Source organism: Drosophila obscura, unplaced genomic scaffold, assembly GCF_018151105.1.
Source record: "Drosophila obscura isolate BZ-5 IFL unplaced genomic scaffold, ASM1815110v1 contig_1, whole genome shotgun sequence".
Taxonomy (NCBI): domain Eukaryota; kingdom Metazoa; phylum Arthropoda; class Insecta; order Diptera; family Drosophilidae; genus Drosophila; species Drosophila obscura.
Genome location: NW_024542679.1, coordinates 6,563,564 through 6,589,357, shown reverse-complemented (window position 1 = coordinate 6,589,357; position 25,794 = coordinate 6,563,564). Strand labels below are relative to the sequence as shown.

At 47.6% G+C, this 25,794-nt stretch overlaps 7 protein-coding genes and 1 non-coding gene across 8 annotated transcripts; 5 read left to right on the top strand and 3 right to left on the bottom strand.

Moving 5' to 3' along the window:
• Window positions 1–67: 67 nt before the first annotated feature.
• On the bottom strand, window positions 68–3,918 carry LOC111067539 (xylosyltransferase oxt). Its single transcript, XM_022356657.2, has 3 exons — window positions 2,934–3,918; window positions 2,707–2,867; window positions 68–2,557 (listed from the first exon to the last, which is right to left on the bottom strand). The coding sequence occupies exons 1-3, from the start codon at window positions 3,634–3,636 to the stop codon at window positions 779–781; spliced, it is 2,643 nt and encodes an 880-aa protein (XP_022212349.2). The 5' UTR covers window positions 3,637–3,918; the 3' UTR covers window positions 68–778.
• Window positions 3,919–4,020: 102 nt separating this feature from the next.
• LOC111067543 (RNA-binding protein cabeza) lies at window positions 4,021–5,057 on the top strand. Its single transcript, XM_041593838.1, has 3 exons — window positions 4,021–4,593; window positions 4,652–4,709; window positions 4,803–5,057. Exons 1-3 carry the CDS (start codon window positions 4,272–4,274, stop codon window positions 4,957–4,959), a joined length of 537 nt encoding a protein of 178 aa, XP_041449772.1. The 5' UTR covers window positions 4,021–4,271; the 3' UTR covers window positions 4,960–5,057.
• LOC111067540 (protein ecdysoneless) lies at window positions 4,979–7,642 on the bottom strand. Its single transcript, XM_022356658.2, has 2 exons — window positions 7,020–7,642; window positions 4,979–6,931 (listed from the first exon to the last, which is right to left on the bottom strand). The coding sequence occupies exons 1-2, from the start codon at window positions 7,327–7,329 to the stop codon at window positions 5,121–5,123; spliced, it is 2,121 nt and encodes a 706-aa protein (XP_022212350.1). The 5' UTR covers window positions 7,330–7,642; the 3' UTR covers window positions 4,979–5,120.
• A 1,329-nt stretch (window positions 7,643–8,971) lies between these two features.
• On the top strand, window positions 8,972–10,258 carry LOC111067520. Its single transcript, XM_022356618.2, has 2 exons — window positions 8,972–9,220; window positions 9,291–10,258. The coding sequence occupies exons 1-2, from the start codon at window positions 9,191–9,193 to the stop codon at window positions 10,152–10,154; spliced, it is 894 nt and encodes a 297-aa protein (XP_022212310.2). The 5' UTR covers window positions 8,972–9,190; the 3' UTR covers window positions 10,155–10,258.
• Window positions 10,259–10,360: 102 nt separating this feature from the next.
• On the top strand, window positions 10,361–11,499 carry LOC111067519. The gene has a single exon (XM_022356616.2). It carries the CDS (start codon window positions 10,385–10,387, stop codon window positions 11,399–11,401), a length of 1,017 nt encoding a protein of 338 aa, XP_022212308.2. The 5' UTR covers window positions 10,361–10,384; the 3' UTR covers window positions 11,402–11,499.
• Window positions 11,372–14,618, bottom strand: LOC111067518 (major royal jelly protein 1). Its single transcript, XM_022356615.2, has 3 exons — window positions 14,063–14,618; window positions 12,175–12,371; window positions 11,372–12,103 (listed from the first exon to the last, which is right to left on the bottom strand). The coding sequence occupies exons 1-3, from the start codon at window positions 14,540–14,542 to the stop codon at window positions 11,560–11,562; spliced, it is 1,221 nt and encodes a 406-aa protein (XP_022212307.2). The 5' UTR covers window positions 14,543–14,618; the 3' UTR covers window positions 11,372–11,559.
• Window positions 14,619–15,720: 1,102 nt separating this feature from the next.
• Trnac-gca lies at window positions 15,721–15,792 on the top strand. Its single transcript has one exon. It is a non-coding gene; the product is annotated as a tRNA-Cys (tRNA).
• Window positions 15,793–19,581: 3,789 nt separating this feature from the next.
• Window positions 19,582–21,166, top strand: LOC111067506 (major royal jelly protein 1). The gene is made up of 2 exons (XM_022356599.2): window positions 19,582–20,486; window positions 20,552–21,166. The coding sequence occupies exons 1-2, from the start codon at window positions 19,613–19,615 to the stop codon at window positions 20,845–20,847; spliced, it is 1,170 nt and encodes a 389-aa protein (XP_022212291.1). The 5' UTR covers window positions 19,582–19,612; the 3' UTR covers window positions 20,848–21,166.
• Window positions 21,167–25,794: the final 4,628 nt, after the last annotated feature.

Genomic DNA, 25,794 nt, shown 5'->3' with positions numbered 1-25,794 from the left:
TAGATTATGATGACCTTAACTGAACTGAACCAGCGTGCTGGTTCTAGTTCTGGTCACGAAAATTGTTGAAGCAGACCGATCACTTTAGTACATGTAGAATTGCTCATTTATTTTGGATAACTTGTTGGCGTTGCATATTGATATGTGAATCAAAAATTGAAGAAACTTTATATGAAGAATACACACAGAGCTTACAGAGTTGAGTAGAGCGAAAGAGTTAATATTGAAGACCCTATCTTATGACTTAGTTGCGCAATTTGATCTAGCTAACCTTATTTATAACTCGAATATTTGGCTGCAAGCTCCCTACGCTACGGAGTGGGTGGGGAAGAGTGTCTGTCCAGTGCGCTGTCGCGTATTCACAAAGCAGGGCGGCGACCTTCGTTTCGTTCTTAGCTTAATCTAATTGCTATTTAATACATATTGCAAAATGCTCTAAAAAGCGACAAAAAAACAAACAAACAAAAAAAATATAAGGATCTGGATCTGCACTTGGCATGGGTTCGGTATGCCGATCCCAGTCCAGCATCCCGAGTCAAGATGGCGATTAGTTTCAAGTTTACACATTTATGAGTATCACAAAGAAAAAACTACGGAAAAAAACCCTAATGGTTGGTTTGGTGCATTGAGCATACAAATTGAGTAATTCTTTGAGTTGGAATCTTGCACTTTGAGAGACACAAAGAGGTATTTACACTAGAAAATTAATAACAAATTGGATCAATGGCAATACAATGGACCTAATAAGAGTAGAGCTGTAGTGGCTGCTGCCTTGCTCTCATTTGAGCAGGGCATCCACATCGCTCTTGGGATCGGCGGCCAGCGAGCTCCAGGCGGAGTCACTGCACTGTGGCAGCGACAGCTCTGTGCCCGCATCCACCACACAGCTCTCCCTGAGCTGAAAGAATTTACCCACCAGCCCGTCAATCCAACTGTGCAGCGTCTGTCCGGTGAGTTTCCCATTGGCCACGGCCTCCTCGCGCAGGGAGAACTGCTCATCGTCGGTGTGTAGATGCTGCTGCCACTCCACTGGCAGCTCAAATTCATCCGGCAGGGCTATGCCCAGGCCACCGTTGCGTTTCTCCGCCTCTGAGGCGCTCTCCAGGGGCTCACCACTCCCATAGGCCATGGGGGAAATGAGAAATTTGAGCTGTGCGTAGATGGAGCTGCGTCCAATCAGCTTCGCTGTCCATACACCAGGTGTGATGGGATGGCTGAGCAGGGTTTTTGAGTGATTGATTACATCGGTGGACGAGTCCTCCACGTGCAGCTCATTGAAGTCCTGCAGCCGACCCAGAGGATCGATCCACAGCAGCGTGAGGTTGTACGAGTGCGAGGCAGCGCCGGAGTCCGTCGATCCCTGATACGTGTAGCTGAGTACCAAGTCACTCTGTGGCCCCAACAGCTTCCCAAAGTTGCGGGCCACCTGCTCCTTCTGGTCAAAGTCCGTGGAGACTTCAAAGTTGCGTAATCTCTTGCTGAAACGAGCATTCCGCGCCAGCTTGCCGTGCTGGACGGGCCGTACTCGCGTTTCCAATTGCACATCCTGGCCGGTGGCCCTCCGGGCACTGTAGCGCACCAGGAATCCCTTGTACTGATCCCGATGGAGGTAGTGCGTGAGCTCCAGCAACTCCAGAGGATCGACCCTGGCCTGATGGCCAGCCAGCCGCATGAGGCTATCGCCCACGGTTCTGGCGAGGTCATCTGCAGATCCGTGCACATCCTCGTGATGGTAGAGGGACTGCCAGTAGCCATGGAGGTTCAGATATTCGCTGGTATACGGCCCATACAGCCACTCTTCCAGCTGCAGGAGCACCGCCTGGTTGATGATCGGCTCGAATTTGCGGGCGAAGAACAGAGATTTCTGTTCCGTGGCCAGCAGCCGGGGCCAGTCGTCGGGCACAAAGTCGTTGGGGCTGCAGCCGCACCAGTCCACCACGTGCTTGTACTGGCACTTGCATCCCTGCTTGCGCTTCCAGTTGGTCACATGCAGATTGTTGTCCACATACGTGTGGCAGTGGTGGGTGTTCCGCAGGACCGTGTGGAAGAACGATTCCGCCGGTAGCAGCGTGTGTCGGAAGAGCTTCAGTAGCGCTTGCAGCAGCTCATCCTCCTGCTTGGGATGCGTCACATAGGCCACAAAGGGACGCGAGAGGGCCACCCAATCACTGCCGCCATCCACCTGAATGCCGGCGGGCAGCTTCCGATCTCCGATCCTCCACATGTGCGTGTCACACTCCACAAAGGTCCTGTCCAGGCCCTGCTTCTGGATGAACTTTTGGGTCTCACGGCCGTGGCCCTTCACAAAGTTCCTGCCTCGATTGGCGCTCAGGAAATCCACCAGCTTGTCCAGCGTCTTAACGGGGAAATCGCTCTCGCTTAGGTTTATCACGAAATCCCATTGCCATTTGGACTTGAGCAGATCCTGCATGCACTGCAGCAGCATGGTCAGCAGCGAGGCACCGCCCCAGATGGTGGAGAAGCGTCTGCGGGCCAAACGGATGTTGGGGAACTTCTGTTCCAGCTCTAGCAGTTTGCGGTACAGATAATCTTGTCGCTAAAACGAAAAGCCCAACGAGGCCCCTCCCATTAATTTCATAACTAGTCTGCCTGCAGCCTTCAAGCTGCAGCAACAACAAATAAATGTCCAGCGTTGAATTGCGCAAATTGGCAGAATTAATTGCTGGAATCCGGTCATTGACTCACCTCGTCCACATGTATGTAGTAGACATGCTCGGGCGCATAGAGAGCTTTCAGCAGTCGATGCACCTGACGCAGCGCCCTGCCATTGATCGTCAGCAGAAATGCAATCCGCACGCGCTTGCCGCCCGACGGTGGGGTACTCGCCGCCAGTTGGGCGGTAAATTCTGCAAGAGATTACGCCGTTTAGGTTTTTTAGGGCAAAAATACAATCATCAATAGATTTTACTCACTGGCAATGCCCGTTTCGTAGATGTTCATCGCATAGAAGCCTCCGCAGATCTCCTTGGCATTGCCCAGACACTTGATGTTGCAACTGGAGTCGGGCAGCTTGGCCGCCTTGGGCGGAGTATCGAAGCCGCAGAAGCACTCGCGACCATACTGCACACCGGCATAGGGATAGCCGCTCTGCAGACAGAGCTCCAGGCAGAGATTGGGCGAATTGGAGTTCTTGAAGCTTGTGTAGTAGCCGCCGAGCAGGCGGCGATCCTTCTCGTCCCGATAGCAGCCGAGGGACACATTGGCCGTGTGGTTGCCCGAGGGGCAGCTGCTCTTCAGCTGGATGGCATAGAAGCGACCGGCCTGTATGGAGCAGGCGATGTGTGCGATATGTTGGCGACAGTCTTTCGTTTTGGCGCGCTGCAGCGCCGATATTGCTTCCTTGGCTTGGATATCACATTCGGGCTGGAAGCCCAGTTGATTGGCGGTCAGCCTGGCAGGACGTGGCAGGCTCTCTGCCGGCTCTGCTCTCACCGCAGCCGAGGCCACATCACGCTGTTTGCGCTGTGCGATATCTACGTCCAGGCCGGAGCCACTGCCACCGGCTATGTCCACGGACTTGTAGGCGAGAAACAGTTGGATGCCAATGATGAGGAGTAGGATGATGAAGAAGGCGCGATATCGTCGCAGCCAGCGTGCGGACACCGATTGCTCCATGACTAGTGAAGTCGTCTCCTGCTGCTTCTGCTGCTGCTGTTGCTGCTGTTGCTGCTGCTCCCCCGCGTGCTGTCGAACAGGTTGTGTGCGTTGCTATTTCTTTGCGTTTGACTGTGGCCACGATGCGGCGGCATGATACACTGCTTATTGCTGGCTGTCGGTGCATTTGGATATGTGCATTTGACTAATTAATTGCATTTTTTCCTTAATAAAAACGCCCCCGCAGCCCGCAATCAACCTGCAATCCAGTGTGACCGTTTCAACATAAAATATACCATCTGTCCCAAGGAGAGTTTACTTGTCAGGTGACGTCTTCACAGCATCTGCTCTCTTGCGAGGATCCGTTTGTAAATATGCATGAAAAAAAAAAAATATATACACATGTATTGAGAGGGAGAGATCAACGCTAGAAGGAGATGGCACTCTCTAATTGTTTCTGTTGGCATGTAAAATAGTCGTCACCTTATTACTAAATACATCTTGTTCGGACCCTCCGAAATATACCGTATAAAATACTACAGTTCGCCTTAGAAATATACCGAAAAGCAAAGGCAAGAAACAGCAAACAAGCGACACACAAATTAAATTTGATTTAATCCGAATGCTCGAAAACTATAATTAGAAGCAACTAAAATATGGTCGATCCGAATCGGAAAATCAATCGTCTGCCCGAAAAGGATCACTTTCTGGAGGAATGCGAGGCGGAGTTCGGCTCGCGCTACACAGAAGACGATGAGGAGTTTATGGCACACTGCAGCAAGCCAGTGCCCGGGCCGCCAATTGTCGAGAACTGGATGAGCGGTGGCGGAGGAGGAGGCGGCGGTGGTGGCGGCGGCGGCGGAGGATACTCTGGTAACAATCGATACAATGGCAATCGCAGAGGAGGCGGAGATCGTGGCTGGCAGCGGCGTGAAGGCGGATATCATCATAATAACCATGACAGGGGGGGATTCAGAGGTATGTGTCCAAGTACAAAAGTTGTTTCTTGTAGCTATATATCCTTTTGGCCTTGTAGACAATCACAATCGGAATCGGAACAGATACGATCCCTATCAGCGCAGAGATCGTGGCCAGCATCATCATGGAGGAGGCGGCAGCAGAGATGGCGGCGGTGGATATGAGCGCAGTGGTGGTGGTGGTGGTGGCGGCGGGGGATATGAGCGCAGTGGTGGTGGCGGCGGCGGGGATGAGCACCATGGTGGCGGTGGCCACAAGCGCTTCTTCGATCAAAGACCTTCGCGCAACGACTCCCAGGGCAGGGATCAGCCCCCGATCAAGGTTCGACGCGACTATGGTAACTTTGTGCCTGCATCCAAGGATTAGCAATCAAAACTATATTAAGTGTTCTCCTCAATGTTTGATGTTTGATCAATTATACACACACATAAAATATACATATATTTAATTCATTTTGCTTAACGACATTATGATAAAAGATACCTGTATCCTGTATGCTCTCCATTTTATATGCTTCCCGGCCTTGCTTACACGGCCGACTCTGATAGATCATTGGCCTCGTCTTCGGGTGCTGCTGCTGCTGCTGGTGGTGGGGATGCTGCCGACGCCGACATGCCCACACCCATCGCAGTGAGCAGATTGGAGACCGGTCCTGCGCCACCCGCCTGCGACTTGTAGCTGTCCATCATGTTCTTCAGCGTATTTACGTTTATATTGATGGGCTCAAAGTCCTCAATGTCATCGAAGTCATCCTCGTCTGCCTTGGTGGCTGCTGTTTTCTTGCCCTGGAACGACTTGCCAATGGTGGTCTGCGACAATTCCCGGTCCATTTTCTTCATGTACGCCTGGATGCTGCGATCCAGCGGGAAGCCGGTGCTGGAGCTGGCCAGTGCATCGAAATTGCGCTCGATATCGTCGTCATCCGCATAATCGCTCATCTCGGAGTTGGAGTCCCAGTTGTCCTCCGGTATAACAAAGTCCAGGAAGTTGCGCACGTGTGTGCTATCCGCCTCCTCCGATTGAATCAGAGAGTTGCGGTTGCAGGCCTTGCGCATCGACTGATTCTTTCTGAGCTGCGATCCATGAGACGTGGATGCCCTTGGGTGCCGCAGCGCCGGTTCGTCATCATCCGAGTCCAGGTCGAGGCCGCCGTAGCCGCCGTGTTCGATGCCCTCAAAGTTCGACTGCTGATCGAGGAAATCGCTTAGCTGCTTGGTGAATTCCTCGGCGTCCATGTCGCCATTTGGCTTGTAGAGTTTGTTCGGTCCGTAGCGATCCTGGAGCAGGGCATCCAGATCGTCGGCGGTAATACTGAGCCAATCATCCTTATCGCTGGGCAGCAGATTGTTCTGCTCGTCGCGCAGGGCCACCGATGCCGTATCGGACGGGTGCAGCATCAGCGCCAGAACCTCGGCACCCACGCGCTTCGCGGTGCGGAAACGATCCTGATTCCCCTTGAAGAACTCCTTGGCCTTGCAGAGCAGCCGAATGTACTCGGCACTGCCCTCGATGTGGTCCCGAAAGTAGCCCTTGCCCTCGAGACTCCTCAGATACGCTCGCCACGCTGGCAGATCCTCAACTTTTTGTTCCGCTGCGCGCTGCGCTTGGGTGGCGAGAATTTCCAGGCCACACGACAACTTGACGCCCAGAATCTGTTCCTTGTAGAGCTCTGGCTGGCTGACTTCGTCGGTGATCTTCCAGCCGAGGCGCCTCTCCGGCGTGTACTGGTTGTGCATCACCATCGCGTACAGACAGCGGGTGAATCGGACATTTGTGCGGACACGCGCTGCCTCCGGGGGGAAAAACTTCATGGTTCTCAATGCCTTGATGTCCTCGTTGTCGCGATCGCAGAACGCCCGCACCGCCGATGCCACCAGCTGGGGGCGTGTCTTCAGCAGCTGCGCCGCACTGTGCGACACCTCCACGATCTGCCGATGAATCGAGTAGTGGGGCATGGCAATCAGGAACTCCTTGAGCCGTGTCTTAAGTACGTTCTGCACTTCCGTGGAGCAGCGATAGAGGGTGGGATTGAGACGAATGCGCTGCAGGGCGATGGGCACGGGCATCGGTTTGTCCGGATTGGTGGAGGCCGAGTTCTGCAGCAGCTGGAGGGCACCGTTGACTATGTAGGCACGCTGCTCGCAGGTGTCTGGTGAGGCCCAGTCGGGCAGCACATCGGCCGCCTCGATGAGCACGAACTCACCGTCGGAGTCGGAGACCCGGGCAATGTATTCACCGCGTGCCTGCGATATTTCCAACAGAAGGTACACAATGAACCATTCGTCGCCAATGTTGTCGCCGTAGTGGGTCACCCCGTGCAAGTGTGGCGGCAGATCCCCTGCAGAGAAAGAACATTCTGATTGATATTTGCTTGCTATATGTAGAACTCAATGGGTCCCCGTTCCCCGTGCCCGTCCTTGTCCTACCATCTTCGTCGTCTTCGGCCACATTGGTCTCATCGTTCAGCATACGCTCCATGGGTGTGCCGGTTCGCACTTGCAGCTGAAACTCATCCTTGTGCCAAATGTAGCTCCGCTGGATGACCAGCTCCCTGACAATCTCCATGATCTCCGTTTTGATGCGCAACAGTTTCTCCTTCACCTGAAACTCATCCTTGAGATTCTCGGGCATCTTCGGGAATATATAGTACTCCACGTAGTCATCCTCGCGCACAAATTCCAAATTGCCCGGCTTCCTATACTTGGGCGCTGGCTTTGTCTTTGTCTTGGAAGTCATTGTCTCCACTTGACTTCTGTTGCTGCTGCACTGTGCTGCAATGTGCCTGCTGAATGCTCCTTTGTGCTGCCTGTGACTCAGATCGTGGGCGACGCGTGGGCCGACGTGGGATGTGATGTGTGGTGTGGTGTGTATCCTTAGCGACTGTTGGGGGTGCGCGCTGTCCGCTGTCCCCCAAAACCAAATGATGTCGCGGCGGCGATTACCGTATAAATAATTGATTAATTGTTGCCAATTATCTTACAAACTCCGTTAGCTTTCAAGCCAATTTTTTTTGTTTTTTTTTTTTATTCGAAAAAGTTGGTGGAACGCTCCTCACAAATATACCGAAATATACCTTATATCATTATAAAAATATACCGTGAATATACTGACGGACACGACAAGACGTTGATATTCCTTGAATTTGATATTCCGTTTAATATTACTAGCTAGTTGGCCCTCTCAGCCCTGACAAAATAATTTTATCCAATTCCTCAATAAATTTTGTTCAGAATTGGCTAGTTTTCAGAACTCTTTTTCAAACAAAAACGGCCAAAGCATAAAACGTAAATGTTGACTAAATGTGACGTCATTGTTGCTGGTCAACCAAGTTTCTTCTATGCGTATGTACTTGTGTATACCTTATTTGTTGTATTCAATTTTTTGTTCCAAGCTCCATTGAAACATTAATAATGATTTGATCCTAGATTGACATGTTTTTTTCCCTTATTAATGCATATGTTTTGTGTTTTCTAAATACATTTATCCCGGTTCTGATACCTACCTATTATTGGAACCCGTGAGCTGCAAAATTTCATTAGTATCTTTAAAACAGAGACTGAGTAGTTCTGCATTAATTGGAGCCTGAAATTACAAACAATATCTTAAGCCCAGAATATCCCATAATTCCCAAGGTATTCAGATTGGTTGCCCATTTCGTGCCAAAGTTGCAGAACAATGCTGCTTATATAAAAAATTATCACCTGTTGTTCGACAATGGGTTAATCCTTCTCTATCTATGATCGGATATCATATTTCCCGATTTTTTAAGCAGACAAGGTCAACAGAAATTAAGAGCATATAGACATTTGTATACCCTTTTTCATGGAGTTAAAATTCAGCTTTCCAGTATACTTAAGCTAAATCACAAACTAATTAGTGCATAGATGTTTTTCCGTTCACATATAAATAAAATTATTTCAACGTCAAAAAATACAGAAGGTCACCCTGTAAAGGTGTGAAAAAACATGCAATCGAAGTTCTTCCACCTCTAGCAGCCATTCACAGGGTGCGTGCACACGATAGCTGTCTATCGGTTAGGCAGTGCTGTTGAAAGTTTGGCGGTAATATTCGAATTTGAAATTCGGCGTGTAATTGCCAGTGTAAGTGTTTTCGTAGAAATTCAAACAAATATTAGCATGCACACATTTTCACTCAGCCCTTCTTGGCCAGTTATAGTATTATTTACCCATTAGGCAGACAAACACACACACACGCGACCGAGGAATGGGCTGATTCAGTTTAGAAGCTGTCACATTTGTTTTTGGTGTAAATATGGATCATTTACTCATCATTGCGGCATGCCAGTTCCAGTTTTCGTTGTTGTTGTTGTTGTTGTTGCTGCTGCTGCTGCTGCTATGATTGGTACTTTGCCCGACTTCTATTAACTTTCGAAAGTTGATAGGCAAACAAAACACACATCGCACATCGAATCGCAGATATAAAGAAGTCGCCTCTGCTCTGCTATCTTAAGACCTGATATTTCAGTGTTCCTCTTTTATTGCTGCCACTTGGGGCGCTATCTGCACAGACAACCCGAGCGACTCATAGGAGCTAGACACTGGAGCACACGTAAAAGAAACAAGAAGAAAACGTCATCATGTTCCACAGAAAATTCCTTTTGGGCCTGGTAAAAATCTCAAAAATTTCAATCTTTTATCCAAAGCGTTCCTAATTGGATTTCCCGTTTCCTCTTGCAGCTCGTGCTGAATTTTATGGCACTGCTGATGGCTGCCACCGTGGTGACCACACGACGCATTCAGCCACGGGAGGCGAACTCTTGTGAGGGCCGTCAGACGCCCGGACCCATCTGCGAGTCGTGCGAGCTGCTGGCAACCTGCGTCCGCCACTCGAACGGCTGGGTGAACATTCCCGTGGAATCGTGTGATGTGGCCAATGGCTACTACTGCAATGCCCGGCAGGGCAGCTGCACCAACGACACGGGACCCTGCCATCCGTTTGGCATCGAGGGCAACTTTCAGTGCACCTCGCAAGGCATCTTTCCCGATCCGTACGACTGTCAGAAGTATCACATGTGCTACTTTGTGGGTGCCACACTGGTGGCCGCCGCCGTCGACTGTGGCAACGACAAGGCCTTCGATGCCAGCACCGGCCAGTGCACCCTCACGCTCCAGGATCCCGTGTGCCTGCAGAGCCAATACCACTGTCCCCATGCGGGCTACGTGGCGGCATGGCCCACCAATTCCAACATCTTCTACGTTTGCAAGTCGACGGTGAATCAGAATCTGAACGACACGATCGTCATCTATCCGTCGCTGCATCGCTGCAACGATGGCGAAACCTTTGTCGATTATGTGTGCCGCTCGAGCAGCAATACGCTGCCCCAGATGCCAACACAGCCGGAGGCGCCCATGGATCCCAATGACAGTGAGTTCTCGGTGATGCCCAGCAGCTGCCAGCATGTGGGTCTCATTGCGGACATGGATGACTGCAGGAAGTACTATTACTGCTCGGCCTTGAACGGCACCCTCCGGCACATGCAGTGTCCCGATGGCACCTACTACCGACCCGAGCAATCCTCCTGTGTTCTCGGCACATGCTGAGCGCCTTTTTGTATAATTTTTATTATTTTTTTGTGTTGCCTGAGATGATTGGATTGTATTTATCAATAAATAAAAAGCATCGAAGTGTAACCCTGAGATATGAAGAAAATTAGAATGTTTGCTCCAGGCTTATCTTTTTTTAATTAAGTGCAAAACATTCTTCCTGCCTGTGCTTTGATTGGGCGCTATATAAGACCTTGCCAAGCGTATCCCCCACCACAGTCTTCGAGATGAGGCCAACTTTTCAATTACTTTTGCTGCTTGTAGGATGGGTGAGCACTTTGGCTGTGCATCCCTTCGATGTGGGCGCTAGAGCATCGACCAATCCGTGCCAGGATGTGCGTGTGGCTGGCTTCATTTGCGTGGACTGCACCACCCTGGGCTACTGCGTGCACGATGGCAACGGCCAGTGGGAGACGCAAACGATGATGACGTGCCAGTCGGATCACAGCTTCTACTGCACGGACGAGGGCACCTTTGGCTGCACCTGGCAGGCCAAGTGCCGCGTCCCAGTGCGTGGCAAGTTCTACTGCCAGCAGCCGGGCATGTTCCCAGATCCCTACGACTGCCGCAACTACCACGAGTGCAGCACCCAGAACGTGGACACACCGCGCCAGTGTGCGAACGGAGCCGCCTACTCCACCCTCACCGACAGCTGCACCCTGCCGAAGGACAGCGACCAGTGCTCGGCGGCCCAGTACGCGTGCAGTCGTGCCGGGGAGGCTGGCGCCTGGCCGGCGGACAGTCGTTTCTATTATGTCTGCCAGAAGGATGCCACCGCCACGGATACCTTCTTCCCCCTGCTGATGCGTTGCTCCGAGGGCTATTTCTTCAACGGTTACAGCTGTGTGCCTCCTTCCAGGCGGTCGATATCCTCGCGGATGCTTGTGGAGGCAAAGCAAAGCAGATCCTGCACGAACTTTGCCATCTCCACGTGTCCTGACGCCACGGCCAGCGGTGAGTACTGCCTGTGCCTCAACGGAACACTGCAGACCCAGCAGTGCCCCGAGGGCGCGTACTTTGATGCCCAGCGATTGGTTTGCCGGATAGGGGACGCCATGGATCCCGCCGAAGTACCCTCGACCACCGGAGGTTTCTGTCAGCGCGTGGGAATGGTTGGCGATTTGGCCAACTGTTCGATATACCATCATTGCGATGCCGTGGGGGCAGCGATGAAGCAGTCCCAGTGCCCCACTGGAATGATTTTCAGTCTCACGAAATTCGTTTGCGAGGCGGGAACTTGTTGAGCAACAAAACAACAAAAGATTTACTCTCCCAAATAACAACAAAAAACATTAAGAGTAGCAAACATTAAGCATAAATAAACGGCAGCAATCCAATCCAATCAATTAATCAATCAATCAATCAATCAATCAATCAATCAATCAATCATTAAACGCGTTGATTAATCATCGCATTCCTTCACCACGGGATGCAGGACAATGGAGGCGCCATTGCAGCCCGTCCGATCCGAGATAAAGTCATGAAAATTACTCTCCAGCGCCCACATGAAGCGCTTGTGTCCGGGCAGCACTTGGGTGGAGAGGCGGCAGTCGCCGCCGCGTTGCACCTCCTGCAGATTGGAGGCCTTGAAGCACGTCTCCGAGTCCCACAGATAAATGTCATTCTCGCCCTTGTAGCGGAAGAAGAGCGAGGTGCCGCCATCGGCACCCAGGAGCACTGCCTGCTTGCCGTAGGGCTTGGGTCCCACATCAATGATGGAGCCCGCTCCCTGGCCCACACGCAAATACTCGCCCTTGATCGAGTACAGGCGCGAGGAGCTCAGGTAGCTGAAGAAGAGCGTGGAGGTGCCGTCCGCCTTGGAGGTCAGTGCCACATACAGCACATCGCTGGTGGGTGCCGTCGCCTTTGGCAGGACAATGCGATAGGACTTGTTACCGGTGATGTCATAAACGAGAATGCTGCGCGCACCAGCATCGGCCACGTAGCTGCACAATGATACAGGATAGGGTGGATATTGATACAGATAAAGATAAAGATAAAGAACAGACAGACTTACACAAATGGCTTGTTATCCTTTGAATAGTCCACGACGATGAACTGCAATCGACTCTCGGAGGTCACCAGATCGCTCAGATCGATGCTCTTCACCACCTTATGGTTGGCCGTATTGATGGCCACTATTTTGGGGCCACAGCGACGAATCGGCTGCTCCAGCGTATTGACAATGCCCACATCCAGTGCCCAGAGCAGACCCTGTAAAGCCATCAAAAATATTTCCTTAATTTCATGTTTGCATGTTAATTGAAATGCCATCGCCCTTCGCCCATCGCCCATTGCATTCATTCATCAGCCCATATAATATCTCTGGGGGGTGGGAAAACATTGAATTTCATTGGTTTAAAATTGTTGCTATTGTTTGGTAGTTATTGCTATTGCGTAGTGTACTTATTTACATTTCAATTGTAGTTATTTTTATTTTTATTGTTCTTTTCTGTTTGCTGTTTGCTGCAACTGCCAACACACAGCTCAAATTTCAATTGTTCAATTTTGTTGTTGTTGTTGTTGTTGCTGTTGGCTGTGACTTTTCGTGTAAATAAATATTGAAATGTTTTGCATAAACGAATTGGCAATTCTGTGGATGGCATTTAAATGAGCAAAATAATTGAATGGGTAGAGGAATTACATTGGGAGCGACAGATCCACTGAGGGAATACCCTGTGCAAGGGGAACGAAGTGAAGTACGAAAAGGGCAGCCATCAGATTATAATATATTATATAATTATAATAATATATATATATACATATTTAATTATATAATAATAAATATATATACATACATATATAATAATAATTATATAATTATAATAAGATGCTCTACGCATGTACGTAAATATACTAATCCAATTTAACTATATTTCAAGCAGTAACTAGCAGCATAGATATATATCGAAATTTATCCCTGGAAATGCACAGGGTATTCCTTAATCTATCACACTCTTTCCCGCTCCTTCTCGTCATTTAAATATTTAATATTTAAATATGCAAAAAAAAAAACCACTGAAAATTTAAAGCTGTCAACAATTTCAGCAGCAATAGCAAATTGCTGTTAATTGAAATCGCAAAAAGAGCGCTTTGGCCAAATGGCTAATCAAAATGGCAGGCGCTTGGCCCTGGCCCTGGCCCTGGCACTGCAATTGGTGCTGGCATAACGCTTCAAAAATTAATTCCCAGAACTTTTTCTGCATCGCATTTACATGGTGCTTCAGCTGCAGTTGCGCTTCGCTTCGCAGTTGAAAGTTTTTGGGACACCAGCGTGGGATGGCCTTTTGGCCTTTTATAATATTCCATTTACACTGCAGTTCCATTTTTTTTTTTTATCGCGGCAAGCTCTCTTGTCATTCGCTGCGTTCCGTTTCTTTCTTTTCGGGGATTTTTTTTTCGGCACCGATTGCCAGACATGAATTTTATTTGAAGCTTTTCGTGTTTGTCGACCCGTTTATTTGATTAAAAAAGCAATTTATGCTGAAGAGAAGCGTTAATAAAAACTGTGAATTTAACGGGTGGGGGTGTGGCTAAGACTACGTAAGTACCCTGTATTGTAGGGCCCTTACACTCCCTAGCCAAAAGTAACTATCCTTCAAATGAGCCAGCGGTTGGGTAGCAGGATGTATCCAAAGCGAAATAAAGGGGAAAATTCTTTGCCAAAGTAATATCTTCTGCTGCGAAACTTAGGTACCCCTGTGGTACCTCTCTCTCTCTCTTTTTCCCACCCAAAAAAATGCATGAAAATACGCATTTTTTAAAGCCATCAAAGAGCGCAAAGTGTCAACGTGGCAATGTAGAATTAATTGCAAACAAATTGCACTTTTGGATGAGCGAGAGAGAGAGTGTCACCTTTCTGCCTCCACTGGATATGGAACAATGTCAAAGTTAATTGCACTCACATTCTGATCGACAGCCACATCCACAACGGACTGCAGCGCCTGGCAGTTGCCCTCCTCCTGTATGGCCCAGCACGGATACGGTGCAATTTTGGTGAGGCACTCGCCCTTCTTCAGATTCACCTTCCCCAGCGTGAAGGGCACACCCTGCTTGTAGCGTGGCAGTGCCACAAATGCCGAATCCCTTTGCAGCTGGGCTCTCGTCACAATCACATTGCGGGGCACATAGCGACCGGACTGCACGTAGATGTTCTTGGTGGAGTCGCAGGGCCAGTGCAGGTTGCTGCCACTCAGCTGAAAGGTGAGCTCCGCCAGCGGATTCTTGTCACATTTGCTGGTGCCAATCGAGTTGGAGGCACTGCTGCCGGAGGACTCATCGCCACCAGTGGAACTGTAGCCGGCATGCACCATCGATGAGCAGAGGAGAGTGGACACCACCACCACCACCGCCAGCAGTTGGAGGAGCAGCAGCTGAGAGGCCATTTCTATTGGAGCGGTTAACACGTTTAAGCCGTTTTTGGGCCAAGTTTGAGAGCCGAGCCACGAATGAAGATGAAAAACTGTCTGTGTGAAGAGGGGCTGCTGCATTCTGCTTTTAAATATAAATGCTGTCGATTTGCATGCATCGTTCGGCGTGTTGGTGCGTGTTCTGTGGCAAGGCCGTTTTGGCCGGTTGGTAAACATGAGGGGAAACATGTGTCTGCACGTCTGACTGACTCGCTTCATACGCCGGAAATTGAATAGACCACACATGCATCCAGCAGCACCAACCCCGCCCCCTCTCCCCATTGGACACCCCCTCTGTCACTACACACTCTGTGCTCTCTTTTATGGCTCTGTTTCTATGCAATGCGGAAGAGCATTGGCGCTGGTTTCAAATTTAAAATTGTTCAAAATTGTGGCGGCTGTGGCTCAGGCTGGATTCTGTCTGGCCATTCATCGATCATTTATGCACTGCACGCTCCCTTCTTTACTCTCTCTCTCTCTCTGTCTCTCTCTCACTCTTTAAAGTTCAGGGTTCATGTCGAAACTATTGCCAAAGTTCAATACCAAAATGCTGCCACTCTCTCTGTGTGTGTGTGTATGTGTGTGTGCCCTGCACCTTTGCAAGTAGAAAGTTTCGATGTCTTGTTGGGTTTTCAGAGCTGACAAAAACATCTGTTTGGGTGGGTGCCCCCAACTGCTAGCTCTGCTATCAGTTGGGTGGCTGCAGCTATCAGTTGAGCAAGTTTGAGGCTTGTTCTGTGATAAGACTTCACAAGAATCGGCATCAAAGCAGGCAACGGGGAATCAATGAAGTGGCAACAGAATCAATGGAAATGTATGAATACCCACGCTCAAGCACACACACACACACACAGACAGACAGAGACACCGAAAATATGGAGCTGCAAGTGATTGAGAAATCATTCCCATTGACGCACGTAGCACAGATACTCGAACTTTCTCCCTCCCCTCCCCCCCCTTAGCGTCAGCAGATATCAGATCCTTCTGCACTCCTGTGCATTCACAGTTGCATTCAACTCCACCTTGGAGAATTTTGCTAAACAATCTGCCGGATATTGATTGCATTGCGCTGCTATTTTCAGATACATTTTATCTCGAATTCTCGTCTGAGATACGGTTTTGAAATACATCTCAGTGTCGCCTGTTTTCAAGTTGGGGGTATAGCTCAGGGGTAGAGCATTCGACTGCAGATCGAGAGGTCCCCGGTTCAAATCCGGTTGCCCCCTAAAGCCAAATCTTTTTTGCATATCTTTTTTGGCATCGGTTCGCATGCTACCCTGGGATTGTGGCACCCATTAAAGGTGTCCATTTCTCCTGGCACAATGACCCTGCGCTCCCCGTAAAGCAGATACGTGGTCATTCGCAACAACACCCAACCGCCCACGCATCAAATAATAGCAAATAAAACGCGTTGACATATTCGGGAAAGGGCTCCTCCTCCTCCGCCTCCTGCCCGGAGGGCACCCATTGTTCATCCTTCGCCTTTGTCTGTGCCTCGTGGAGTGAAGTGGCACTGTGCGCCGCCGCCGCCGCCGCCGCCAGCACGTGCATTGAATTATGGACCCTCTGCCCGCCCCCCCCACCATTAAATCTTGCACACAAAAATTTAATCTGCGACAAAAAACCAGAGAGTGTCGTCCATCGGCAGGTCAATATTTTCATAAACGAAAGAATAACAAAAATGTTGAACCCTTTTTCGGAGGGGTCAAAGATTCAGCTTCCGTATCGATGGAGACACAGAGACACACAGACAGAGAGAGAGAGAGAGAGAGAGAGGGAGAGAAGAGTAAGATGCTGTCTCGGATGCTGTATATAATTTCAAATTACATGCAGATTGAATTTGTGTGAAATTCGTTTTAATAAACTGCCATAAGTTGCCACTGCCACTGCCTCCTGCCTCCTGCCTCAGTCTGTGCCCTCTGCCTCTGCCTCAATCTGTGCCCTCTGCCTCTGCTCTTCTATTTCCTTAGATGATCATTTGTGGCACAGACAGACGCACAATCCTACTGCAGCACACTTGTGTGGCTATGTGGGCGGATTGTCTGCCAATCTGTTGGACAGTCTCTGTCTGTCTCTTTCTGACCCTCTCTCACTCTTTCCCACTGACCACCGATGCCATCAGCTGAGTGCTGAAGCTTCAGCCTGAGCTGTAGATAAATATTTATGCGTTTCAATATAAATAACATCAAAAATACATATTACAAAAAATGTTAAATTAAACGAAAAGCAAGAAGTTAAATACTCTATAGAGAAAAGAGAGAGAGAAAGGAATAAAATAGAATAGAATAGAATATATATTGGAATATACTCGTAGAGTATATAGAATATAGAATAAAATCCCAGAAAATAATCAGAATAATATAAAGTGTGATTAGAATCGGGCATAATACCCCTCGAGGAAAGTGTATTCCCACATCCAAAGCGACAGCAGCCAAAATGCAGGACAGGGCAGGGCAGGGCATACACTCGTAAAATGTTATTCTACTTTTTGTATTTGGCAGATGCGTAAATGGAACGTTTAAAATGCTGCCATTGGAGAGCAAAGCAGAGCATTTGTTGAGCTCATAAATACACAAGCACGGCAGCACTAAGTATTCAATATGGATTCACGATGGACAGACGTTCGATATACACACACCTCCCCCTCTCGCAAGTCCACCAAAATGTCTATAAAAGTAATTTCAATTAAGCAAAGGCACTGTGGCACTGTGGCACTGGATAAGGGCATAAATTATGGCCATTTATGGGACAAATTGAGTGGCAAAGTAACGGCCACTTTCAGCTGAAGTCAGCAAAAACCAAAGAGTGTCAGAGAAAGCAGCAGAGTGAAACAAAATGGATTGAATGTGCGGATTAATACCCCTCTACATTTGATGGCTTTTTAATACCCTGTATACTAAAACTTTAAATCGGTTCGCTCGTCTACATATTCTGTGATTGATGAGGGTCCAGCCGCCGATCGACTTTCTCAGAACTTTGGCTAAAAACTTCATGAAAGTTTTCCCAGTTTCTTCTAATTCGTATATACCCCCCATTAAATATCTTTTAAACTTTCGTGTGGTCGTATTTTATAAATCGCTTGACTTTGCATAAGCAATCGTTGAGTTAAATAAATGTCGCGGCCCATTTACCAAAGAAATTCAAACGTGACCACAGACAACATTTGTTGTACTTTTTTAGTCGGGGCTCTGTACTCTGGCTTGTGATTGGTACAAAGGGTATGTTGTATTTAGGTGTAGGTACGTGACAGGCAGAAGATACGCTTGAGGAAACTTACTTATATTTATAATTTTAATATATTTGCCTTTATCAAATCTTGGTGCCCGGAGAAGGGAAGGAATTTGGTTATTTATTGTGTATTTTTTGTGTAATACCAAAAGCAGATTCATTTTCAATTGTAAGGTAATGCAAAATCTTTTCTATTTATGTATATTGTTTTTTGTATTTATTTTTTCCGCTTTTGTTGTATTATTTCTGCTCCTTATAAGCGGATTCTTTGCACATTTCCCCAAAAGCTGAGGTATTCTCATAGTCTGATAGAATTATTCTTTGTTTTCTTTTTATTTATTTTTATTCCTCGATTTTTTTTTTTTGGTTTGCCACTGGCAGAGGCAACAAAAAACAATGGCCGGACAAATTATTGGCTTATTTGCGTTTATTCAATTTGAATTATACGAGCATTGGCATATATAAAAAGTTCATCCATCGACTGAGAGTGAGAGCGATAGTGAAAGAAAGAGAAAGAGAGTTTTAAAGAAGCATTTTGTTGGCGTTTGCATAAATCCCGCTCCCGCTTGCTCCCAGCTCCCACTCCGGCTCTGCCGCTCTCCCACTCCCACTCTCATGACGCATTCGCCTCGTTTAGCCGGCAATAAAAAGACCTGTCAAGTAATGTGTGTGTGTGTGTGTGTGTGTGTGGAAAATGTGGCCTAAAGGTGGAAATTGGTAGGGTGGCTGTTGGCTGCTGGCTAATGGGGGTCAGTGGTAGAGGCTATCTCTTATCACCCAAAAACTTCCACCCATTTGTTGGGTGGGGGTTTACATAAATTATGTGTCAGATGAGCGACCATCCCGGAAATGCTTGGCATCAATTCTTTTTTTTTTTTTTTTTTTTTTTTCTTTTCTTGTGGTGCCATCTGGGGTGGGGGCTGACTGCTTGCTCTTTGCTGCTGCTGCTGGTGGCATATAAATCATTGAGCTATTGTGGGGGAATGCGGGTCTTTGGCTGACAATTTGACATGCCAAACACGTTGGAGCCATGGGCATGCATGTCTGTGTGGGGCATGGCATGATTCCGGGTTGAATGGATGAATGGTTGAATGGGACATAGACAGAGAGCTTAAACCCTATTCAAGGGGTAATTACGTGGCAAGGAGCTCCACTCCAATCCACACACACACACATACACACACCACTCGACAATCGACAGGCGTGCAGTCATCCTGCGGCTTGGAAAATTACAGCTCGTTAAATCACAGCATCTGAGGGTCATTTGGCCAAAGATTGCGCATTGTGCACATAATCAATTAGCTAAAAATACCGCCGGCAATCAGGAGACAGACGACCGATGGCCGATGGACACTTGTGAGGCTTTCCCGGGGCCATCAAACAGTAATTGCAATCACTTCATTGGCTGCCCGCCCGACAGCCCTGCCCAGTAGCACAGCAGGGAAGGCACCACATCCTCCTTGAGGGACATTACTTGTCGCTTGAATGGAAGCAAGGAGGGAGCCAATTTCTGCGATTGCTGCGCGTAAACTATTTCAATTATTTCCATCACAATCAACAGCATCGCTTTGCCACTTTCGCATTGAGCAAACTTTTGGCCAAGGTTCTGCAATGTTTTTTGTTAGTATGGAAATTGAGAATCGGTGGCAAAGCACGTTGCACATTGGCCTGCCGTAGCCCGTTTCTGGTTCGAACTGTGGTTATAAAAGCACGCCACTTAATGGTGTCTGAGAGCACAGTCGCGCACGTCGTCTGCAACAGTCTGCAGCACCAATAGCCCCAGCCCCAGCCGCAGCCCCAGCCCGAGCATCACACAGAATGGCATTCAAGCTGAGACTGCCTTGGCTCTCCGTAGTGTTAGTCCTCGTCCTTTTTGGCGCAGATCTGTGCCAATCGCAGGGCACAAAGTATGGCCTGTGGACACCGGATCGTGCCCATTCCGATGCCCAGCCCATCCAGTGGACGGGCGGACAGTTTGAGTTCCCCTGCGCCAGCACCAAGTCGCTGTTCAAGAGCTCGGGCAAGTTCGTCTCCAAGAATGTGATTGCCACACGGGCACAGCTGATTGGGGACACCATCTTTTTGGCGCTGCCACGCTACAGGAAGGGTGTGCCCGCCACTCTGGTCAAGACGAGCGTGAAGCCCGGCGCCTGCTCAACGACATTTAAGCCGTATCCCTGCTGGGATCTGCAGGAGGAGGGCAACTGCAAGGCGCTCCAGTCGGTGGTCGATCTGGTGGTGGATCAAAACGAGGTGCTGTGGGTCCTGGACACGGGCATTGTCAACACCCTCGAAACGCCAGTGCGGAAGTGTGCGCCCAAGGTGGTGGCCATGTCCGTGAAGACCGGCAAAGTGCTGAAAACCGTCTCCCTCGAGGGCCTCACATCGAGCAGCTCCCGATTGCAGTATCTGGTGGTGGACTATGCACCGGACGGCGGCTGCTTTGTGTACGTCAGTGATGCCGCCAATCGGGCCATTATCGTGTACAATCTGCAGGCGGATCGCGGCTTCCGTGTGGTGCTGCCCAAGGCTGTCTCTGCCGGCTGTCGCTCGAGGGATGTCCTGTACATTGCGCTCATCCGCAGGGATTGTGGCACCACAGAGCTGTACTTTACGTACTTGAGCACCAGCAAGCTGTTCTCCCTAAAATCTGAGTATCTACGCAGTGGCGTTGCCGATGGACGCATCTTGGGTGAGTCCTAACAGACATATGTATATCTGACATTCCTCTAATAATACCGATATTCCTGTGCTTAGATCTGGGCAAGAAACCCACTCGCATGGTCATCATTGGCACCGACAATGGCTCGGCCATATTCTTCCGCAATGAAGGCGACGCCGAGGTCTATCGCTGGGACACAAATTCCACCTTTGCGGAGGAGAATTTTAAGCCCGTGTACCGGAGTCAAACGTGTCAGCTGGTGACCCATGCTGTGCCCGATTACAAACGGAATACGATGCGTGTATTGCAGAGCAATTTCCCTGATTATATGCAGAATCGTGTTGGTTGTGGTGCCATACAGCAATTGGGTCTCATGCAGGGATGTTGGTAGTTGGTAGTGGCCACTCTATAGATTGACACATACACACAGATACACCCACACATGCACACACACATGCACACAAACACACACACACACACACCAGTAAGCACACACCATGAATATAGAGAGAAAATCCACTGGCACTTGTAGTTTGCAGCCGAGAGAATCGCACGAGAAGGAGACTGGTTTAGAGTCCTTTTTTTTTTGCCTCTTGAATGCAGTTTGTTTTTGTAAATAAACTAAACGACTTTTGGTCGCTGTTGTTATCTAAGTTAAGCAAATAAACATTTCATTGCTCTTCAACACACAGAGAGAAAGGGAGGGATGGAGAGGGAGAGAGCAGCTAAGTAAATAAATATCCAAGCAATACTCGTATTTCTATTTGCCTTTCCAATTGCTTTGTGTTCGGGGCCTGTAGTTCATTCAACCGTTGTTTCAGTTTCAGTTACAGTTTGGATTAAGCTAAAGCTTCGCTTCGATTGACCATGGAATATGACACTCGTACGCGTGAAGGTCAATGCTCGTGAGCATGTAATTAGCTTGAGTCAGTAATTCGCATAGGCAAAGGCATTTAAATGCTTAAAGTTTTAAGTTAAAAGGGAAGAGAATTTTTTATAGAAAGAAGAAATAAAATAAATAAAATAAATTTAAAAAATATTTAAAAATAAGTTATAAGTGATTGCAGATTAATTGAATGAATGAATAAATTAATGATATCTGAATATCTGCGTCTGTATCTGTATCGGGATCCAAATGATGCAGAATTCGCTAAGAAACAGTTCCTTAGACATTGCTTATAGATCTTCATAGATCGTTGCCTTATCATATAATTACAAAAAAATCTATTCCAGTGGACCGGTCCTCTAGAAAGAGTCTCACCTTGAGCATAGCTGGTCCATCTCCTCTTTTCCCTTGAAAGATCTCTTATATTTCCTTAATTTCCTCTACTTGCCACCGCAGCAGGCGAAAAACACTGAAATTAATAAAGCTAATTGGTTGCCCTATCAGTGGATGCCTGATCTGCCTGCTCTGCAGCGAGTACTCCGCACTCACTGGCGGTTTCTTTGATTACATGGCTCCATTTCCATATCGTTTTCCCGGAATGAAAACTTACTTCCTCCGCCATTTACTTCAACCATTCATTCCTTCCTCCTTTGCAATCTCCACCATTGCCCCGGAGATGCGAGTCGACTCCTGTGTCGACTCTGTTCAACTTTTACGCTTTCACTAATTGGGAAGTGGGCTGATAAATTGCACGACCCGGACACGGCCTCTGTCTGGGGAGGAGCAGCTCTCACCATGCCTCCATCCACATTGCGGAAACAGCCGAAAGGCGTCGAAAGAGTTGTTTCTCAATAAAAAAAAAAGAAATCAATTAATCAGCAGCTCTTGTCTCTCTCTCTCCCTCTCCCTCTCCCTCTCCCTCTCTCTTTCGCACTATTTGTGCAACCAACCTTTGCCCTTTGGGTTCCTTTTATGGCTTCGTGGCGTGTTCATTACGCCCCACTCCCGCATCTGGGCTACGATATTGCAACGCATTTTTCGCATTCATTGAGGATGGGGCTTGGCGGTCCAAAGGTCTCTCCCAAGTGGCCAGACACAACTGGGAGTACGGGGAGTGCTAAATTTTGCTGCTCCAAAAATAAATATCACCTGCTAAAAGTAGATATTTTGGTTGATAAATTTGAGAGTTCGACTATGGGATACCCGCCATTCCAACACAAGAGTTGTTCAAAAAGTTACGAATATTCTGAAAGTGATTATTTTTTGGAGCCTCTAGAGATCCATTATGCCCAGAGTTTTAATATTATTCTAAAAAAAGATCATCACCTTTTCGACTGTAACATGCATTGCACGAATACAATAAACCCTTTATGCCCCAAAAGTACCAGGGGGACTCATAGATATAACCCCTGCCCCTACCCCCTCCCCAATTGTGAACTGTCTGACTAGCGCTGGGACTGGAAGCAGCTGCTGCTGCTGCTGCTGTCACACCAGCAACAAAATCGACGATAAACTTGTCTCTCGCTTGATTTACAAACACAGAACTGCGTGGGCTTGGCCGTCGGAAAAGAGCTCAAAAAAGTTTTCATCATAGGCAGAAATAAAAGAGGAGAAAAAAAAAGAAAAACGGTCAAAACAGCAGAAAATATAATGAAAAAAAAAATAAGAAATATATTTCGATTGCAGCTGCTAAAAAAGTACAGAAAAAAGGGAAATAAATAAAAGCAAAAACGAAAAAAAAATATATTTTGATTAATTAGGTCTCCAGCAAAAAAAAGGGCTGGAGGGAGGAATATTATTTCGAGTTTCGAGAAGAACTTTATAACTTTTTGATTGAATTAAAATGTGAAATAATTCAAGAAACGACACTCTTTATTTTGTCTTCAGAGTTCAATAAACACGAAATTCGAGTAAATTAAATATTAATAATTTAAACTTATTTTAAAGTTCAATAAACACAAAGGGAAACAGACACAAAGTAAATGAAAGATACAAAATGCTAAAAATTATTCCTATAATTGGAAAAGTATCTTTCACTTATAAATACTCTTCTTTTTCCTGACGAGTTCAATGACAACAAATAATTGAAATTTCATTTGTCAAGTCAAATCACCTTTAAATACCTTTTTCCACAGAGTTCAATGATCACAAAGAGCGAACAATATTGAAATGAAATGAGAAACTTCTTTAAGCAAATACCCCAAAAAGGAAAGTGTTTTCCCCCAAAGGCTTTGCATCGTTGGCTGGCTGCCTGCTCTTTGATGTGACAAAAGCGGATGAATAAAATAAAATTACAAATAAATTTTGTAACAAGAAAAGCGTTTGCAAAAACCGCAGACACGACACTCAGCCTCTTTCTGCTTCTCTGTGTGTGTTTTCTGCCAGAAACGGGGAAAACAAAAAGTTGCAAGCAAACGTAGAACGTCAAGGACGTCAAAGGAGCATCTGACAGCAGATGACAGTGCAAGCAGCAGCAGCAGCCACACAGGATAAACCATGACAAATGATTTTCCGCTGGAGAGGATTTTCTTTCCAGCAGCAGCACCGCCAAAAAAAAAAACACGTACCATAATTAAATTAATGCCAGAAGCCAAGGCCACGACTTGGTTAGAGAAACAAGTGAAATTTTTAGTTTTTCCTGCACTTTGGGCAGGAGCATAAGGCAGCATTTAGAGGGTGAAAGGGAAGTCCATTTGGGGACCTCTTTTTCTTCTCAAAGCTCTTAAATCATCATTCCCATCAATATTATAGGAAAGTAACACACCTTAAACAGCGTCAGAAAACGCAATTTAAGTGCAAATATTTACCACATCTTGTGCAACATTTCCTCCGACATGATGTCCTAAAGCTACTCAATCTGACATTTGGTACACTTTTGAGGCCTTATCCCTGTGGCTAAATCAACTTCAATCCACACGAGAGATTGACAGCAGCAGCACGCAGCAGCAGCAAGAGAGAGTATTCTCTCTCTTTCCCAACAATCTCCTCAAAGAAGTCTGACTGTGGGACTGGGTACTGTCAAAAAACGTAGGCTGTCAGCCTCACTACTCCTCTCCCCTCTAGGAGGGAACACTGTAGGGAATGTTTTCAAGTTTATCCGTAGGTTAGATGTAGGGGATGTTTATCCCACGGTTAAGTTAGGTGGCAGTAGGGACGACACTACACTTTGGCGCCCACTTGAAATGGGTTTTGACAGCAGGGGAATGGCAGAATGGCAACATTTCAGAGAATGCTTTGATTTCTATTGTGTGCTCGAAAGCTGAACAAAACATTCGAAGCACTTTTCTGGTTAATCGAATAGCAATAGGAATTGGAATAGGAGAGCTGTGGAAAATACCAAATGTTACCATGAAATTTGTTGTGCAAATAAATTTGTTAACAAAACGGCAGTGGATGGGCAGAGAGAGAGAGAGTCTTTGGAAATGAAAATAGTTTGCACTTTGAGACTCTTTAAAGTCTTTGAAGCTACTAATGGATTTCTAAGTAAAAAATACTGCTGGCTCCTATCCAACGTCTAAGTGCTGAAACACCTCTCATTCCACCACATTTCGCTTCCATTTCCATGTGAATTGGTTAGAGATTATAGCGCTCCTGGGGCCTGTCTGTGCTACGCTTTTTGGGGCTGTGTCCGCTGTCAAGTCAGCATTTCCTAACCCACCCCCACAAACACACACACACACACACACACACACACACACCCGTTTGGCCATTTCCCCCTGCCAGCATTTCCGGCTCCGTGTCCCCAAACTCTTGGCCATTACCCGCGCTAACACGCATCTCCATTGAGAGTCGGACGGAGCCTTATGGCTGGACAGCCATCGGATAGGATATTGTAGTTCTCGATGCTGCTTCGCTCTGGGGCAGCTTTAATGCAAAGTAGCTAACCGTCTGACAGATGGATACACACCCACCAGCAACACAATATGTGGCATGTGGCATGGAGCGTGAGGCATGCGGGTGTGGAAAATGGCTAAAACATTTGGTTGGCAAAAAGACAGAGAGACAGCCACCAAAGTGACTGCCAAACGACTTCCGTTTTCCGTCCGTCTTCCGTCTTTCGGGCTTATTTTTCAATGGGTCACGTGCAAACAAAAGAAAATCTTCCAATCCCCAATTTTGCATTTTCCCTAGGTCACGGGGATAATCAAATTTTCCCTTTTGTTAGGCTGGAAAATACTGGTATTTTCCGCCGGCAAATCGATGCAATTGAAAAATAATTGAACATCTCTCGAGTGTACGAATGCTTATTGAATGTCATTTCAAAATTCATGGAGCTACAAGGATATGAGCTTATGTGTGACAGCAGGAGTGGGAGGATGCCTCGGGTGGGATTCATGGGTAGGACGAGGAGGATGGGCGGAGGCGTATACCATGCATCTCTAATGGGGGTGTTGGGTTTGCCTCCTCATTCCACAGGAATTTCCACATTGTCAACATTCTCCATGCCTTTCA

Coding starts and splice junctions, on each gene's coding strand:
- LOC111067539 (XM_022356657.2), bottom strand. CDS start 3,636: ATGGAGCAATCGGTGTCCGCACGCTGGCTGCGACGATATCGCGCCTTC. Junction 2,868..2,933: donor CTACGAAACGGGCATTGCCA/GTGAGTAAAATC, acceptor AATCTCTTGCAG/AATTTACCGCCCAACTGGCG. Junction 2,558..2,706: donor ACTACATACATGTGGACGAG/GTGAGTCAATGA, acceptor TTTTCGTTTTAG/CGACAAGATTATCTGTACCG.
- LOC111067543 (XM_041593838.1), top strand. CDS start 4,272: ATGGTCGATCCGAATCGGAAAATCAATCGTCTGCCCGAAAAGGATCAC. Junction 4,594..4,651: donor TGACAGGGGGGGATTCAGAG/GTATGTGTCCAA, acceptor TTGGCCTTGTAG/ACAATCACAATCGGAATCGG. Junction 4,710..4,802: donor CAGCGCAGAGATCGTGGCCA/GCATCATCATGG, acceptor ATATGAGCGCAG/TGGTGGTGGCGGCGGCGGGG.
- LOC111067540 (XM_022356658.2), bottom strand. CDS start 7,329: ATGACTTCCAAGACAAAGACAAAGCCAGCGCCCAAGTATAGGAAGCCG. Junction 6,932..7,019: donor GGCCGAAGACGACGAAGATG/GTAGGACAAGGA, acceptor CTTTCTCTGCAG/GGGATCTGCCGCCACACTTG.
- LOC111067520 (XM_022356618.2), top strand. CDS start 9,191: ATGTTCCACAGAAAATTCCTTTTGGGCCTG. Junction 9,221..9,290: donor GAAAATTCCTTTTGGGCCTG/GTAAAAATCTCA, acceptor TTCCTCTTGCAG/CTCGTGCTGAATTTTATGGC.
- LOC111067519 (XM_022356616.2), top strand. CDS start 10,385: ATGAGGCCAACTTTTCAATTACTTTTGCTGCTTGTAGGATGGGTGAGC.
- LOC111067518 (XM_022356615.2), bottom strand. CDS start 14,542: ATGGCCTCTCAGCTGCTGCTCCTCCAACTGCTGGCGGTGGTGGTGGTG. Junction 12,372..14,062: donor ATGTGGCTGTCGATCAGAAT/GTGAGTGCAATT, acceptor ATGGCTTTACAG/GGTCTGCTCTGGGCACTGGA. Junction 12,104..12,174: donor AAGGATAACAAGCCATTTGT/GTAAGTCTGTCT, acceptor ATCATTGTGCAG/CTACGTGGCCGATGCTGGTG.
- LOC111067506 (XM_022356599.2), top strand. CDS start 19,613: ATGGCATTCAAGCTGAGACTGCCTTGGCTCTCCGTAGTGTTAGTCCTC. Junction 20,487..20,551: donor TGCCGATGGACGCATCTTGG/GTGAGTCCTAAC, acceptor TCCTGTGCTTAG/ATCTGGGCAAGAAACCCACT.